The following is a 17,951-nucleotide window of genomic DNA, read 5'->3' as shown; positions in this document are numbered from 1 at the left end:
ACGGACAATCTAGTGAGTTCTAGTTCTTTTTAATACACTTGACAGTGAAAAATACACAGTACAGGTGAGCATTTATGGCTTTTTTAATATAAACTGATGAAGAGTTCAGATATCAAAATCAGTTGTTCACTGTACATTATAAATTACACAGTATGTTTTGTTTATACTCGCTACTGGTACAAAAAAAATTTCTAGAAAAAATTATTTGAATTAAGATGTTACACTACTGTACTGTGTTCATTGTATTAAATCTGCTCAGAGTTGACATGTACTGTATATCCAACCAAGAAATGAATATCATTAAAGTGACAGCTGTATAAAACAAATCCTGTTTTATAGCCACTCACTGTTTTTTTTGAAAATGAAATTGGTTATACTGTTTTGAGTCAGTATTAGCTACAAAGCCATAGATGTAGAAATTTAAAAAAAAAAAATCCTCCTGACATAGAAACTGATTAAATGTGATAGTGTCTTTCTACAAGTGATTTTGAAGTATTGGTAGCACAGCAGGGTCTTGTTCATTCAGTGCATCTGGGAGCTGAATCTCAGGAATGGTGATCTCATTTGATGGGCGGCGATTATGTTGTCCTGTCCAGTCCACACCATAATCCTCATCAACCTGAAAGAGCATGCACATGTTTTAAATTTAAACTGAAGAGGTGTTTCCTGCAGCTGTTCCTAGATGGACTTATTGAGTCTGCCAGGGCCTATGTGAGTTGCTTAGGCATTGGCTACCAACTAATTATTCATTCACCCATTCTAGGTCAGGATTGGTTCTCTTCAGGTATAACAAATTTAACTTTGTTTAAAGTATTGCCATCTATACCTGACAGATGGGATAAAAGGAGAGAATGGCTTGGGAGACATTTCCACTTACAGGAGAAATATTTGGTACACCAACTTGCACAGTAGAAATAAACTCATCTCAACTACAGATAGCAGAGTTTTACATACAAGAACAAATATGGATCAAATAGTCATGTACCTGTGACAAATTTTGTCCCTCCTTTCTGTGCAGCAACCAGAGGTGCAGGGGTGAATGGTTGTTTGCTTTTCTGAGTCCATGCTGATTCCATGCTTCCTGGAATGACTGAAGATGATGTTGAATGTGATGCAAAAAGCATCTGTGCAGAGCAAACAAGTGAATTTTTTCACCAGGGTTGAGCAGTCCTTGAATCTCCAGCTGGGTGAAGATGTTTTCATATACATCCCTCCACAGGCGCTCAATGCTGATTTCCATCTATATGCCAAAGGTGATTTGCTGCTGATACACTGTACTGAAAACGCCTTGCAGTCTTAATAGATAACCGTCGCATCTTGACCCCTTCTGGATTGACTCGTCTCATTGAATCCATCAGTCGAAATCCTGATTAACAAACAGATCATGTCTTAGTACTAACAACTACAAAAAGACTATTGTAAACACTAATGCATATGGGACAGATCATCATTGTGTCAGGTAAGTATCCAGGTGCTGTACAGATTTAGTGAGGAGAGAGAATCGTGTACAGACTGGTTCAAACAGGGACATAACTGCATAACAGTGATAAGAACATGCTAGTCATTTTTGATGGCTACATTAAAATATCACATCAAGGCCACACTGACACGTGCTTTCCAGGCCGGAAACTGGTGTTTGGATATTTTAACAATATCAGCTTACTTTGAATGTATATGCCTCTGGATCGTAGGTGTCCCATCAGCATTCTGCAGTCGGCCGCTGAATGTCCAGCACTTTTGAATCCAAATCCACATCTCCAATAGAAGAATTCCTATCAGATTTTCTGCACATAAAACATTTTTTCATATAACAGCAAATCTCAACAAAGTTTTCCAATTAATGCTGAAAGAACCAAGGATGTAAATGTATTCTTGTTTTAGCTTTACTGAAGACACCAGAGAAAGTATGATATCTATAATGCTGCTGAAATAGACAAAACCATTTCAATAAACTCGCTATTTAACATCAACTTTGTTATGCGTTATCAGAGAACAATCAACTGCAAACAGCAATGAAACATTCAACTATGTACTATTTAAAGCACTAATGACCCTGTTGTCTAACAAGATGTGATAAGTAAGTAGACTGTGGAAAGCTGGTGGGTCTACTCTCTGTGTAAAAGGTTCCTACAGGCTCCACTGCCCCCAGTCTCCGAGTTAACACACTAACAGCTAACACTGCTAAACTTGTCTCAACGCCGAGATGGCGCCGATAGCTTTAGCCGTAGCTGCTCCACTTAGTTTAGACAGTAACAAAAAAAAGTAAGCGATAATATTTCATTGTCAAACGTCATAATTAAGGTCAACATCTAAACAATGCTGTGTACAGAATCACACAGGTGCTCAATTACAGCATAAACTTACCTTAGACCTTCCTCCGTCATTTTCCTCCTAATTGTGCTCGGAGACACAGAAAACATATCGGCAATTACCCCGATGGTTATCCCGGACAGCACTAAAGTCCTGAGTGCTGCACTGGGATTTCAAGACGTGGACGGCCAACATTTGAAAACTGTTCTTCCTCGGCGTATTCCAAACGAACACTGTGCTGAATTGATCTTAAACTTTCGACAATGCTGTCATCGATGCTAACATCTTGAAGAGCAATTATCATCCAGGCATTTCAGAAACATCATCTAAACGACTCAAAACAGTATCTACAGGTAAATGATCCCTCTCTATCTGATTTGCTTAAATGAGCAGAACTGACTGAAGTTCACACCAGTCCGCCATCCTCCGTGACTTTTGACCTAGCACGCTGTTGTTAGCTGTATTAGCCGTCCGCGGAGCAGGTATCCAGGAAAACTAGTCGATAGTAAACGATAAGCCAATAGGTGCAAAGGTCCAGCCCACTTACATTGATTGACAGACAAAGTCATTCTGCTGAAAAGTCGCATTATGAAATAAATAGACCATCGGGAAAAACGGGATTTTGAAATAAAGACTGACTTTGAAAAAAGGTCATTTTGGAATAAAAACGGCTGGAAATAAATAAAATGCCTCAGGAATAATCTCTGTTATTGTGAAAAATAATGACCATGAAATAATATTTCACAATAATAAGTAAATTTATATAGCAGAATGCAATATATTTCACAATAATGAGCATTTTTTTCAAAATGTGTTCCATTATTTCACAATATCATTCTCACATTACATATCTGTGTCTTATTTATTCACATAGTTATTTATTTCATCTTGACCTATTTATTTATTTAATTTTGAACACTTTGGAGTTCCATAGTGAACAGGGTTTATTATGTAGTTATATAGAAAATAAAGAAATAACCTGTTTTGCAAACATTTTATGACTCTGCCTTATTGCAACTGCAGTGTGTTCACAGAAATTGGATTTTTTTTTTTATTATTTCAGCTGCCCTCATGGCCAGATCACTCTTGAATAAAAACATTTTTAATGTTGGTGAGACATTAAAATTAAAAGGAAATATAACAGTGAATACACAAAAAATTTATTGCCAACAGGAGTGTTATTGCTGAGTCAAAATGACTTGATATTATATGTTTGGCATATCTTAGATGCCAGCAATCATTTATAACTGTTTAAATTCCAACAATCATTTTTATGGCAAATATTGGAAATCAGTTTTTGACACACTACCAGCACACAGGTGAGTGGCTTGTGTCTTTCTGCAGACAGGGAGTGCAAATGGTATGTTTTAATCTGATTCAATTTATCTTGAATTTCTAAACAGCGGAGGAAGATATATTCGTTCATGTGTATGGAGGTGGGCGTCACTCCATGCCTTTCTGTGAATGTTATTGCACACCACTCCTTTAACTGCAGTTAGTAGGAATTCAGCATTTCAGTACACAGTTAGAGAAACATGTTGATTCCTGTTTTTATCTCCAGGCTTCGGTTATGCTGAAACTAGGACTCACCTGTGTGCTATCAGCAGAAAGCAGAGTTCACTTGTTATTACAATGTAGCCCACTAGAAGCAACTCTCTGTGTGTCTTATTTTACATTCTGATTTAGAACTCCAGATCTTAGGTTAATTTGTGTATTATTGAAGTTTGGATTCCCCTGGGGCATATACTGAAATTCTATTGGAGGGAGGAAACAAGTCCCGCCCACTCCGGTTGAACCTGAATGCAACAACACAGGAGTGAAAAAAAAAAAGCCTGTTGTTTCTTCTTGTTGTTGTTTAGGAATGAAAGTAAAAGTGATTGTGGTACCAGCTTGATAATGTCCAACTACTTTCTCATGGACTTGGTGAGTAAATGTTTTAGTAAGTTTTTAGCTAAGCTGATTTAGCTAACTGTATCAGCCAGCAGAGAGTTGGGTGTGGTTTCCTCACCTGAGTCACCCTTAAAATGCGGAAGTACATCTGTGCTGTGTATTTTTAGTACTTTTATGTTGTTGTTTTTTTAAGTGTTCAGTGTTTTCAGTAGTGCAGTATATGATTTAATTCACAAAATAAAGTATGTAATCATATTCCATGGTTTACAAAGTGAATGAAATTGTCATTATATTTATTCTGAAGATTAAGCAGAAATGTTGGGTCCCTATAGCCACAGATGACTGTAACATTGTGACTGTATATCTTAATGGTTTTATTAATGCGGGCTGGGTGTTCTTGGAAGTCTTTTGAAACTGGAGTCGGAATATGTATTTCTTCTTTAGGCTGTGTGTCAGGCAGGACTAAGGTCCTAAACGTAGGACTCAGGAACAAGGCTACGATGCAAGAGAGACAAAGGGCAAGGATAATATATATATATACACAGAGGGTAATGAGGGAACAGACACACGAGCCTGACACAGACAGAAGACATGAACATGAAGGGAAGAGAGAAGGAACAGAGGAAAAATGAAATAAACAAACCTAGCAACTCAAGCACGTAGGAGACAAATGGCACAGAACACAGGATCATATCAAGCACAAGGAAAGTAAGCGTAACCCCACAACCAGAAAGCTGAAAAACATCACAGAATAAAGGATCATACTACTACTGCGGTCTGGCCGGGGCCTGTCTGTGTGAAGTTTGTGTGGCCAGACTGTGTCTGTGTGGGTTTCCTTCCACTGATTAGACGTGCTTGCTAGGATAATTGATGCTTCTAAATTGTAAGTGGGGGTGTGATAGTGTGCGGTTGTCTTTTTCTCTGTGTTGGCCACGTAATGGATCAGCGACCTGTGTCGGCCAGTGGCAGCCAAAAAAATGTGTGGGTGGACACAGAAGGAGCAACATATTCTTAAAATTATGTCTGGAGGACATCAATCAAACTGTGTCATGCAAATGCTTTAAATTAATTTAGGGTTAGATAAAATAATGTGTAGCTTATTTATTGAGTTCTGTGTGGAGTTTGCATGCTCTCACTGTGTTTGTGTGGGTTCTCTCCGGGTACTCCAGTTTCCTCCCACAGTCCAAAGACATGCAATTAGTGTGGAGAGGTTAACTGGAAACTCTAAGTTGCCCGCAGATGTGAATGTGAGTGTGAATGGTTGTCTGTGTCTATGTGTTAGCCCTGCGACAGGCTGGCGACCTGTGCGTGTACCCCGCCTCTCACCCTAAGACAGCTGGGATATTTAACGTGCAGCTTTTTTCTGATACAAGTCATTGATGAATGAGTCAAATTAAGTGGCCACTAAAACAAAAGGTCTTGCCAACTTGTCAGTAACTTTTGAAAGCTTGGTGTAAATGTGGTGTAATATGTGTCCCATCTTGCTGCAGATGAACCATGCCCACTGATTTTGGTACGAAATCCTTGGAAGAAGTTCCTTCTCCTTGCACATCTGCAGCTAACCCAACAAATGCAGAGGTCACTTGTGCTAAAGCATCTTCAAGTGTGTGTCAGGCTGCAGCAGCTGTGAACAGTGGTGACAGGTTACCTGCTGATGGTGAAGATAAGGATGAATCATTCACTGAGACTCAGCTGGAGAACACAGACGAGACTCCTGATGAGACGAAGTGGATCCGTCCTGATTTGCCCAGGAGATGTATTTGGAAGCTGGGCGCGCCCGTGTCAGAGTCGCCTCATAGCCACTCAGCACGGTAAGAGTCTGGAGAAATAAAGAGGTCGCTGTGTAGAGGAGAGGATGCTCTGAGCTTAAGCTCAGCCTTGAAACAATGAAACTCCATTACAGCTGTAAAAGAATGTTGATTTGCAAACAGATGTCACACATACACTCATGGGAAAACATATAAACAGTCAATCACACAGCACCAACTCAATGCATGTAGAGATGATCAAGATGACCTGCTGAAGTTCAAACTGAGCACCAGAATGAAGAACGGTGACTTAATTGACTCAGAACTATCAGAAACTGCTGATCTACTCAGATTTTCTCACACAACCATCTCTGTGCTTTACTGAAAACGGTCAAACAAAGACAAAAATGTCCAGTTCTCTGGGGGAAAAATGCCTTGCTGATGACAGAAGTTAGAGGGAAAAGACTTGTTACAACTAAGTTATCCAGAGGAGCATCGCTGAATGCACAGCATATCAAACCTAAAACAGATGGGCTACAGCAGCAGGACACACTGGATGCCTCTCCTGTCAGCTAAAAACCAGAAACTGAGGCTACAGTTCACATGGACAACTGGACAATAGAAGGTTGGAAAAACCTCACCTGATCTGAATTTGGCATAATCAACATAAAAGCATGGATTCATCCTGCCTTGTATCAGTGGTTCAGACTGCTGGTGGTATAATAATTTGGGGGGTATCTTCTTGGCTCACTTTGGGTTCCTTAGTATAAACTGAGCATCATTTAAACCCCACAGCCTCCCTGAGTACTGTTACTGACCATGTCCATCACTTTATGACCACAGTGTACACATCTTCTGATGCCTGCTTCTAGCAGGATAGGACACCGTGCTGCAATGCTCAAATCAACTCAAACTGGTTTCTTGAACATGACGATGAGTCCACTCCACTCAAATGGCCTCCAGTCACCAGATCTCAATCCAGTAGAGCATCTTTGGGATTTGGTGGAAGGTCAGGCACCTGGTCTGCAGCATCAAATGGGTCATGTCACCCATTTGATGCCATAAAGAATTAAGGCATTTCTGAAAGAAAAAAGGGCGTTAAATCCAATGATAAAAATATGTACCTAACAAATTGGCCAGTTAGAGTATGTTGTAGTGATACTTCTGATATTTCTGGTATTTTGTAATTAAACTCTCACGAGATGTAATGAACATGACATCGTATATGGTATCTCCAAGATGGTAATGACTGTTAATTGTGTGTTATCTCTTACATTACAGCACCAAGCCCTCTGGCATCCTCTCCAGCATCCTTGAGAAAATTGGACACACACCTCTGGTTCGCTTGAACAAAATCCCAAAAGAGTTTGGGCTCAAGTGTGATATCTGTGAGTATGAATGTAAAATGTGACACACCCACACATGCCTGGATATCAGTACAAGCAGAATCCATAAGCTTCTCTGCACACAATCACTTTGACTATTTTTACTTTTAGTTTCTGCAAAATCTTCCAAATAAACATTAGAATGATTATTATGCATTTCATGCAGATTCATTATGTGAATGAATCTGCACGAAACTTTGCTTGTTTAAATGGGAGAAGTAAACAGCAGGGCCTTGAATGACTGTGGCACAGCCGTAGAACAGCAAAATAGCTGAGAAGGGAGCGTTGAAGTATCATGTTTCCTACTGTGAGACTCTTGTTGTTTTGTATGAGGAGGCAGCTCGTTCCCTGGATGGAGAGGTGAGACTGAAAGACTTCCTTTCTCTGTTGGATGAAAGAACAAAAACACCTGTAAATTAAATTGAGCTGGAAAGCTGAAAACTGTTAAGGTTTTCCCGCCTTATTCTTCATTATTTCATACTGGCAGCCCATCTCAAAATCCATGTTTTTTGATCTTTTCAAACCTACGTTGATGATCCGAACACAATGTGCCAAACACATTTAGCTTTTCCAAGATGAGCAGTATAAATTCTCTATAGGCTCCTGTAACTGTCCCTGAGACAGTTAAAATAAAGTTGGTTATTTCATGTTTCTGTGATAGATTCATGCTTAATTTAGTTCATTTATTTATAAGATAAGATGATAAAAGTGTAACATTAATTAAAAAAACATGTCTAAAATATGTGATTACAAAATATGGGTTTGTTAAATATGTAAAGTTTGTATGAGGTAAAGTTTGTAATTGTCACATGACCAGACTTTGGTTGAGAGCACAACCATGGCATTGTGGATCTAGCATGGATACATGGCTACAGATGCATCTACAGCCTCAACGTTAATGTTATTCTGCATGTGGTCCAAGAGGCGCACACGGTATGGTTTCATGTATATTGTTTGTATAATGTTGCATATGTGTTCTACACTGGTAATAAGAGGACATTTTTGTGATATCTATTATTGTGCATTTTTTCTGTTCTGCTTGCACAAGACTGTTTATGGACACTGATATGAGAGACTGATAAGCTCAAAGCATTTATGTTGTAAACTTTGTGTTTCTTCAGTTTTCACGGTGTCTGAAGACAATAAGAGTGAGAGAGAGAGAGAAATCAATTTCCAAAGACATCAGTGTGATGCGTGGCCATTCTTTGTTGGACCCCTGTAGTTACAGCTCCTCTTGTTCATGCGTTTCTTCTATCTGTTTATTTATTCATTTCTGTTAGTTTAATTTCAGTTTTTACACATTATCTGTGTAGTATGACAGTATTCTTTTTAACGGGTGACTGTGTTTAGTGGCCAAGTGTGAGTTCTTCAATCCAGGAGGCAGTGTGAAAGACAGGATCGCCCTGCGCATGGTGGAGGACGCCGAGAGAGCCGGGGTCCTTAAACCAGGAGACACCATCATCGAGCCCACCTCTGGAAACACGGGTACATGAGTGTGAATGATCAAATGGGTTGAGGGCTCAGTGTTTGATACGGTTTAACATAAACCAAACTGAAGTGCAGTATTGTAGCTCCATAATGAAGGAAAAAGGTCATTTATATAAATCTTGCTCTTTGTGCAGGTATTGGCCTCGCCCTCATAGCTGCAGTAAAAGGCTACCATTGCATCATTGTGATGCCTGAGAAGATGAGCATGCAGAAGGTAAGTAGCTCTGTTTCTTCTTCTTCTTTTCAGTGGGAGGAATTTATTGAAGTCTCATCCTCTCCTGTGTCCAAGGTGCATGTCCTGCGAGCTCTCGGGGCAGAAATTGTCCGCACACCCACAGCTGCAGCTTTTGATTCACCAGAGTCTCATATACGTACGGCCTGGCGTCTGAAGAACGAGATCCCCAACTCGCACATCCTCAACCAGTATGGCAATTCAAGCAACCCCCTGGCTCACTACGACACCACGGCTGAGGAGATACTGGAGCAGTGTGATGGTTCGAGCTGATAAAAACTCTGATTTTTGATGCATCTTCTAGCTTGAGTCTAATTTTTGCTGTACATGTTTAATTCAACAACTGATTTTGAGGGTAATGAAAAGAAACACATGGCTCTGCCACTAAGTCTTTTCTTTCTCTCCCTTCACTCATTGAAGTAGAAAGTCTGAGCCTGGCTCTGAGGAGCAGCGTTAATTATGTTCTCAGCAACCATATTTTTTTTCCTGATGAAAACAAGAACGAGAAAAGACAATAACCAAATAAAAACGAACGCACAAAAACTGTGCATCAACAAAAAACAAAGTATAATAAGAATTTCTGGAGAGATGAGGTGGGACGAGTTTGGAAGTGATCCAATCAGAAGTAATCTTTTTGTGCACTGAGGTTAGACTTGATCTGCCCATGGAGGCGTGTGAAACAGCACATTTCACATTTTTACATTTCCCGTTCCCGCTGTTTCTCATGAAAACGTGACAAAATGTCAACGCTTGGGAGGAGACGAACAGTAAATATATGGACAGATTCCACATTTTTCAGTGCCTGTTTTATATTTGCACAAATGTATTAAATTACTTTTAATCATACAAGAAACATGCCTGAAACACTGATCTGTATATCAAACTGCACGAATAAATGAAGGCATATAGCTTGTCCTCTTTGTTAAACCTTGAAAATTCCTCTAATCGTTCATATTAGCTTAGTAGGCATGAATGTGATATTATATTAATATTTAAACAAAAAACCTTTTTTACAGCTTGAAAGTGTTTTTGTTTTAGGTCAGTTGGACATGTTGGTGGCTGGAGTCAGCACAGGCGGCACGCTTACTGGTGTTGCTCGAAAGTTAAAGGAAAGATGTCCAAATGTCAAAGTGAGCACCACACAACCTATCAGTCCACAGTCTTTAATGAATGGTTTTTATTTACTGTATTCATAGCTCGAGGCAAAATTTCTGACTCACACTGATGCATATCCATCAGTGAAGCAATGCATGTATTGGCAGCTCCATCAAACATTACTTGATAACTGTTTAACCCTGCAGTGTTTGCAGCCTCTTACCTCATTCCTCATGTCTGTTTTTAGGTAGTCGGTGTGGATCCTGAAGGCTCTGTTCTGGAAGGCTCAGAAGGGAAGAATAAAAAGTTTCCATTTGAAGTGGAGGGAATCGGCCTTGACTTCATCCCCACAGTACTGGACAGATCTGTGAGTATTTTTGTTAACGTGCACATTTGTAAAGTGAGTATTTTTGCTAAACGCCCGTCTCTGTTGAATCTGCACAGATTGTGGATGTTTGGTACAAATCAACCGACACAGAAACGTTCCTTATGTCCCGCAAACTGATCAGAGAGGAGGGTCTTTTGTGCGGTAAGTTCATATCAGTGAGTTGTGGTATGTTATGAGCAACCTCTTCCTCAGTTCGCTCTAAATGATCGATTTGCCTGTTTTGCTGAAGGTGGCAGCTCTGGCTCAGTGATGGCAGCAGCTGTGAGGATGGCTCAGCAGCTGGAGGAGGGGCAGCGCTGTGTGGTCATCCTGCCTGACACTGTCCGCAACTACATGTACGAGACACAATGGCAGATACACTTTGAATCCAGTGAGAGTCTGGAGTGCTCACAGGCCTTCATGCCTTCAAAAATACAGTTGAGGGCAGACGTTTACATGCACTCATCATGCCCATGAACATCAATACTTTTTAAATAGGGGTGACGTTAGGACTTTTCGATGGTCATTTCACAAGCTTGCTATTTCAATTCCAAAACCAGTTTGGATGTGTGTTTGTGTCCTGCTGTAACACCTTAATGTGTCCAGGTTTTATCAATTCAAGTTTATCTAGCTGTTAATTTGATGTAAAGTTTCAGAATTTAGGGGTAGTTTTCCTTCATTATTTGTGCATCCATACACACTACTGGGCACAAAACACCCTTGAGCATGAACAGATGCTATAATGTTCTTTGTTGTGAAAGCCTCAGCTTTATTCCTACAAATACACCTCTTGTAACTGGCCAAATAGCTCAGCTTTTGTCCCTTCTGATCATAAAACGTTTCTTCAGAAGGCATTTGGCTTGTCTATGTGGGGCAGCTGCTCTTTTCCGTTGAACTTGAAGCTGCTGATTTTGGGCCAGGGGCTTGTACGTATACTTTTGATCCTGCGTGGATTAGAGAGAAAATGTATTAAAATTTCTGCTTCCATTCTTGGTTGTTTTAGATAATTAAAGATGTATGCTTTATAATCTTTCCCCCTTTAAAAAGAACATTTTAATGAAATCTTTAAAAGCCAGTGAATGAACATATGTACCAAATTTAACCACAGACCATCCAATAGTTTTTAGCTTTGTCCTCAAAAATGTGTAAATGTGTGTAGAAATGAATCAGTCCACTGAACAGTTTAGAGATCTTCATGGTTTCAAAGAGTTGGACTCTCTTCTTCTGAGCTATGTCTGGCTAAAAGCAGTAATCATGTTGCTCCCACCAGCCATTAGTTAGACAAGAATTTAACATAAAAGCACTTTCTTTTGAAACCCTTTGTGTGGATGTTTTTCCCATTATTAAGGACAGAACAGCAGTGACAGGAAATGAGAGAGGAAGAGACACATGTAACTGTAAATGTTACACGATGTGTCTTTGTAAAGTCGACGCCAATAAAATATTCAAGTTTCCAAAGTCCAAAGACTTTAATTCCAGTTTTTCTATTTGCTTTAAGGACTGACATAATGAAAAAAGCAAAATACAGCAGAGGCTGATGGGAATGCCAATTTTTTTTATGGTATTTGAGGATTTAACAAAATGTTTTTGAAAAAACTTTGGCCTCAATCTCATGGTGCTGGATTTAAAATAAGGGCCTAAGGCATGAATGTGTGCACCAAATTTAACAGTACACGAGCCAATAATTGTTAAGCTAACTTATAAAACATTTCAACCGATGTTACCGCTTTTAAACATGCTAAAGAAAAAACAGTAACCTCTGCAGTTAGACATCAGTACACAAACACACTTTCCTTTTTATGTGGATTTTTTTCTACAAGACAAAGGTGAGAGAAAATGAGAGATGGCTTTCAGCTGTTATGTTTTTTTATTTTTATTTTTTACAGCCACGTGTCTTTCCTGTCCATAACTGAAATGCTGCAACCATTACAAAAAAGATTTTCTAGAGTCAGACATGTTTTAGGTGGAAGTCTGACCAAACTTCAGCACACTTCTTCAAACTCACCGATTTTTACCTGCAGGTCAAAGTTCCTGACGGATCAGTGGATGTGTGAGAAAGGCTTCCTCTGCTTGGACAGTCAAATGGACCCAAAACCCTGGTAAAAAACACCACAATAACAAAACACCCCGAATCAGTTATAGCTTATACCCCTCAGAGGAGGTATGACGGGGCAGGTTGGTGTTAAAACCTTCATTTTTCTGTCTTGCAGGTGGTGGAACCGGACTGTTCAGAGTCTACACCTGTCTGCCCTCCTCACCGTCACACATTCTGTGTCCTGCCAGGAAACCATTGAGATCCTAAAGGAGAACTCACTGGATCAGGCGCCAGTCATCACTGAGTCAGGGTATGTCTCTTCTTCTCAATATCAGGTTAGTATTATAAATGCCAGGCCTGAGGCTTCCTGAGCCTTGGTCCCTGTGGGACATGGGACAAGTTCCTGCCTTCCTGTGAATGTTGGTACTTGGCAGTTCTTGGTTGCCTGGGGTCCTGTCCTTGACTTGTGCCAGGATGACTGCCCTCTAGTGGATTTAACTACTCATTGCCTCTGGTCAATTGATTCAGCTTGCTAAGATGTGTGTTGTAGTTTAAAGATGTGAGTGGGCAGCTGGACGTCTGATGGGTATATACACATACATTACAACCCTGTCCCTCCAGTGTAAATTCCCATGTGAGGTATCCTTATTTGAGTGTGTAACCATATAAGTTGGATCTCGTCTCAAGATAAACTCTAGTTAAAAACTACATTGATTAATCATCCAGTTTGGTTACCCATTTTTTAATCTTGACATTTGGTTGAAATAAGCAGACAGAGACACGATGGGTTAGTCTTCTCGTCACCTGAGTCTGATGGGAGTTTGCGGGTTTTGTGTATTTCCACAGGGCCATCCTGGGAATGGTGACTCTGGAAACCATTCTGTCCTCTCTGTTGGCGGGGAAGGTTGAACTTTCAGCGGCTGTCAGCGCGGTGCTCCTCAAAGCCTTCAAACAGGTCAGTCAGAGAGTGCAGAGCTCTTCATGGCGACCTTTGATGACATAATGAACGTTTTTACACGCTTGTTTAATCTTCCTCCACTTGTGCTTTCAGGTGCACCTGACAGATAACCTGGGGAAGCTTTCCCATATCCTCAAAACTGATAACTTTGCTCTGGTGGTTCACAATCAAACTCAGTGTGAGAAAATCCATTTCCTAAATAGTGTTTACACAGAACATTTATGTGCAGATCATTTTTATAATGAGCTGTTTATTGCGTGGTTGATAAATGTCATTCACAAAGCTGCGAGGGCTCCACTTTTTTGACTGACTAATGGACCAAAACCAAAGATGCTGAATTACAGTCACACAAAAGAGACCCAGAGGCTGGATTAATCAACTGTTAAATGAGTGAATTATTACTCCCCCCCCTAAAAAAAAGCTGATATTTTATTCACAATAGAACTGATTTTAAATTTGATGTCTGAATGAAGTTGGGACACGGCCGTGTTCGACACTGTGTAACATCCCCTGTTCTTTTAACTGCAGTTCTGGCTTTCCTTTGTTGTTTTCCTTCGTGATGCTGCCATCAGATTCTGAATAAGTCAACATTTTTCGCTTTAAATATTGTATTATTATTGTAACAGTGTGTCTCAGTTTAAAGATCTGATATATTTTCTATATTTTCTATATTGTAAATAAAATACGTGTTTATGAGATTAGCAGATCTGTGTCCATCAGCAGTTTTGTGTCTCTGTGCAGACGGGGTCGATGGGTCGGCCCTCCAGAGGCAGATTTTATTTGCCGTCGTGACAGCGATTGACCTTCTCTCCTACATCACCACACACGAAGGGCAGGACTGCAACCATCAAAGTCAGGCGGTGTAACCCAGTGACTGTGTCCTGTTTAAGGTGGATTTTACTCTCTTCTCACTGAGACACAGCAAACAATCACCTACAGTGTCATCGAAATTATAAGATATACAGTCGCAGAGAGGACAGAGAAGTTGTAATTATATTTATAGCTGTTGTTGTTGTTGTTGTTGTTTTTTGGGATTTGTTGACAATTGAAGCAAAATAGAAAATAACATTCCCTTTTTTTAAACTTTAATCCTTTCAGTGTTGTTACAAGTAATCTGCGTGTATTCACCTTGCAGCTTTAAATGCTGTATGAGGGACTTTACCATCATCTTTCTGGAGCTTTTTGACTCTTTTCTCCGACTTGTGCAAAATGAATTTGTTCCCTTCACCGTCAATAATGCAGCGACTGGCTTTGGTCTGATATCTACATTTAATCTTTGAATGGTGGAAAGCAGGCCTACAGTCTCATTTCTTACAGAATAGTTCAGTGTTTATATTCTTTGCATTTTACTCCTACTATTAAAGACTTGAGCCATACGGAAAGTGTGGGGCCTTACAGATTCTGGTTTGTTTTGCTTTTCTGTGACATGTTTTTATTAATTTGCTGTATTTCCTCTTAGCTAGCAGGTACCTAGAAACCTTCAAACCAGGTACCTGCAAACAGAAAGTGATGATAAATTCAGCTCACTGTTTTACTTACTTACTTGTTAAGCTTAGTTATAAGTTTGTTGCACAAAAAATGCTTTTACAGTGTAATTAAAGTGAATAGAGCTTCAAGGTTGTCCAACTTTTCTCTTTAACTAAGTTTACGGCACAGCTCATAAAACAGGGTTTGTGATCTGGTGTTGCTATTTTCTACATTTTACTTAGTTTAAAGGAGGAAACAACCTCAGCTTAACGTTTCAAACTTTTTGTTTTGTTTTGGCTAAATTGTCACTTGTGGCATTGGTAGTGAGGGTAAGGGCTTACATTTCAAGCTTACATCAAATACTGTGAGGACACCTGATTATCTGTTTGTCAAGTTGCACTGTGGGAAATGTAGGCATCATGCAGTGAAAAGACAAAGGTATCGGCTTCTTCTGCAGAGATACTTTGAGGCCTTTTCCGCTGTTTATACAGTGCTATTAGCGTGTAATGATAAAGTAGAGAAGTTACACTTATTTTATTAATTATTTTTTTCATTTGCTGCTCAAACATTAGTTCAAATGTCTTAGAACAAAGTAGAAAAGGGACAATGTCAGATTTTGTTTTATTCATTTTCTTATTTTTTAAAGTCCCTCTTGTGCTCCAAAACATGTTTGAGGATGTTTCTATTCTACTGCTTAATCTGACACTAGATTTCATTTTTGTCTATAGTCAATTTAAATAGAAGACATGCATAAATACTGGCATGTGCTTTTTTTTAATTGAGCATTTCTCTCACTTCTGTGCATAAACCTAATTTTACTCACTGCTCTGCGTTGAAGTGTAATGACTCACTAAACCACAGGGAGGGAGTATTGGCACAGGTAGACCAGCTGTGCAGCTCTCTGTATATTCAGTTCCTCCTGGACACACACAGATTGTAGGAGCGTCATCCTCCTGACCTTCAGCCAGTAATGTCAATAATTCAAGGTGTAACAAGGTGTAACTTAATGCCCTGCCTTGGATTTAATAAACTATCTTGACAACAATTAAAGCTGAGACCAAATGGCAGCTTTTTAAAATTGTTTTTATTGTATTTAATTTTTATTTTTGTTTTGAAAGCTTTTATTGTACATAGATAAAAGTGCAAAAAGACCCAAATAAGAAGGAAATGACATGAAAGTCATGTCTGAATGCTGATTTAAAACAAAAAGATGCAAAAGTGGATAAAGGAACATGCCGTATTTAAACTTTCTACTTATTGTTGACATTTCTTTTTTCTGCAAAGCTTTTATTTTTCTCAGCCGTGTTTTTTCCAGCAGCGAGTCTGGTCAAAGAGAAATGTGCTGAAAGTCTGCTGCTTCCTTCCTTCATTCTCACCTGTCGTTATCAAGGAGCACGTTACATTTAAAAAGCAACACACTGTGATGTATCTGTTATGTCACTGCACCATTATTTCCTGTCTTGTAAAAGACTTTGTTTTTAAACTAACAAGGTGACCCATCACCATCACTCTAAAGAGCCAAACTAGTCATTGCACAACCAATATCAGAGCAGATGGAAAACCACTGTCACACTCTCCCTGACTGTCCTCTGCACATCACAGCCTCGCCTGATCTGTCATCACCAGCAGGCAGAGGCAGTATCCCATGATGACGCTGGTCTCTTTCTGTCATTAACACCAGGCTGTATCCATGTGCTTACACGTTGATTTCCAGAAACTCCAACTGGATTAAGTGACCCCCTGAGTGTAGAAAAGCCTTCTAAAGCAGCTATAACAATATTTTGCAGGTGGAAAATGACATGGAAAGTGGTTTTTCATGGTAAAAGACACATAATTTAAACTTCTTATCATCAAGCATAAGGAATAAAACCACATACTTTGACTTTAGTCAGTTATAGTGCCAGAGGCACACAGACAGACGGGCTTTCACACTTTCATTTCTTTGTTTTAAATCTCTTCAATCTTTAATGCCCTGCTGAGTTTCTTTACCCACTCTAACATAACACTACTGCATGCCGATGTGGGTCTATTTAGTTTGGAAAGATGGTTGTTTAGATCCGGCTGGTTTTTGACGTAAAGAGAAAATGAAACCATTTTCAGAATCAACAGGTTATCCAAAGTGCTGCAGATTACTGCCAGTGTGTGACTGGCGACTAAAAACAGTTGGCGCATTCGAAAATTAAGCATGACGTACTTCCAGCTCAGGTCCTCTCTGTCTTTCAATGCTTCTTTTGCCTGCTGGGATAATTGCAGAATTGGAGGTTAATTATTTGCCCTGGGCCTGCAGGCTTGGAGCTACTAATCAGGAAGGGTGAGTTTGAAGTCACAAAACAGACTTTTAAAAGCAATCAAAGTTTTAATGTTACACCACAGACAGAGGGGAGCTCTGGAACACTTAAATGACCTGACTTAGGACTCTGTAGAGAGAGTTTGCAGTTTACTTTTCAAGGCTATTACAATATGCCTTTATTTTTAGGGGAGCGAGACCAATAAGCTAAAAGACAAAAAATGAATATTGAGCAAAAAAGGAGTTCAACTTATTGTTGAGGCCCTCCAGTTCTCATGTGGCCCCTTGGGAAAATTAGTAATCCACTATATCCAGCTAGTATGTTTACCTTCTTTGACTTTTTACTGACATGGCTCTTTATTGAATAATAATAATAATGACAGGAATTATAATTCCTAATAGTTTAAAAAGGTCTTAGTAAATTAAAAGGAATGACGTGTTCACTGCCAGACTCACATCTATGCATAAAATGCAAATTAAAATACTGTTAGCTTAGCATAGCACTTAGACCAAGCAGCACCCGAAGCCAAAGTCAGATGCCAAAAACAATGAATCCTTGAGGAGGCTGGCTTAAAAAGCCCGTCAATAAAAGATGGATGCAACCAACCTGGCTTGAGATTGATAAGTTGTTAGCCAAATACCATAACTTACAAAACTGACCACATTTTCTATTTAATATCAACAAAGTT

At 39.5% G+C, this 17,951-nt stretch overlaps 1 protein-coding gene and 1 long non-coding RNA gene across 3 annotated transcripts; one reads left to right on the top strand and one right to left on the bottom strand.

Moving 5' to 3' along the window:
* Positions 1–13: 13 nt before the first annotated feature.
* LOC146370790 (uncharacterized) lies at positions 14–2,902 on the bottom strand. The gene is made up of 4 exons (XR_014797227.1): positions 2,365–2,902; positions 1,664–1,784; positions 986–1,366; positions 14–619 (listed from the first exon to the last, which is right to left on the bottom strand). It is a non-coding gene; the product is annotated as an uncharacterized LOC146370790 (long non-coding RNA).
* A 1,195-nt stretch (positions 2,903–4,097) lies between these two features.
* LOC146370789 (cystathionine beta-synthase-like) lies at positions 4,098–16,528 on the top strand. 2 transcript variants are annotated; one of them, XM_084908610.1, is made up of 15 exons: positions 4,098–4,233; positions 5,691–6,011; positions 7,230–7,336; positions 8,684–8,818; positions 8,956–9,035; positions 9,111–9,315; positions 10,092–10,183; positions 10,396–10,515; positions 10,593–10,677; positions 10,766–10,871; positions 12,537–12,614; positions 12,726–12,860; positions 13,397–13,505; positions 13,602–13,686; positions 14,250–16,528. In XM_084908610.1, exons 2-15 carry the CDS (start codon positions 5,698–5,700, stop codon positions 14,372–14,374), a joined length of 1,776 nt encoding a protein of 591 aa, XP_084764736.1. In that variant the 5' UTR covers positions 4,098–4,233; positions 5,691–5,697; the 3' UTR covers positions 14,375–16,528. The 2 variants fall into 2 exon arrangements, with proteins under 2 accessions (XP_084764736.1, XP_084764735.1); XM_084908609.1 differs by having other exon boundaries at positions 13,602–14,358.
* Positions 16,529–17,951: the final 1,423 nt, after the last annotated feature.

The sequence above is a fragment of the Perissodus microlepis genome, chromosome 16 (genome assembly GCF_051167445.1).
Source record: "Perissodus microlepis isolate ML-2025 ecotype Zambia chromosome 16, ASM5116744v1, whole genome shotgun sequence".
In the NCBI taxonomy this organism is placed as follows: domain Eukaryota; kingdom Metazoa; phylum Chordata; class Actinopteri; order Cichliformes; family Cichlidae; genus Perissodus; species Perissodus microlepis.
This window is presented reverse-complemented; position numbering and strand designations above follow the sequence as displayed.

What these genes read in the sequence shown, in the direction of transcription:
- LOC146370789 (XM_084908609.1), top strand. Translation starts at nt 5,698, where the DNA reads ATGCCCACTGATTTTGGTACGAAATCCTTGGAAGAAGTTCCTTCTCCT. An exon ending in GCCCACCTCTGGAAACACGG is followed by an intron (nt 8,819 to 8,955) that starts GTACATGAGTGT and finishes CTCTTTGTGCAG; the next exon opens with GTATTGGCCTCGCCCTCATA. An exon ending in AGAGGAGGGTCTTTTGTGCG is followed by an intron (nt 10,678 to 10,765) that starts GTAAGTTCATAT and finishes GTTTTGCTGAAG; the next exon opens with GTGGCAGCTCTGGCTCAGTG.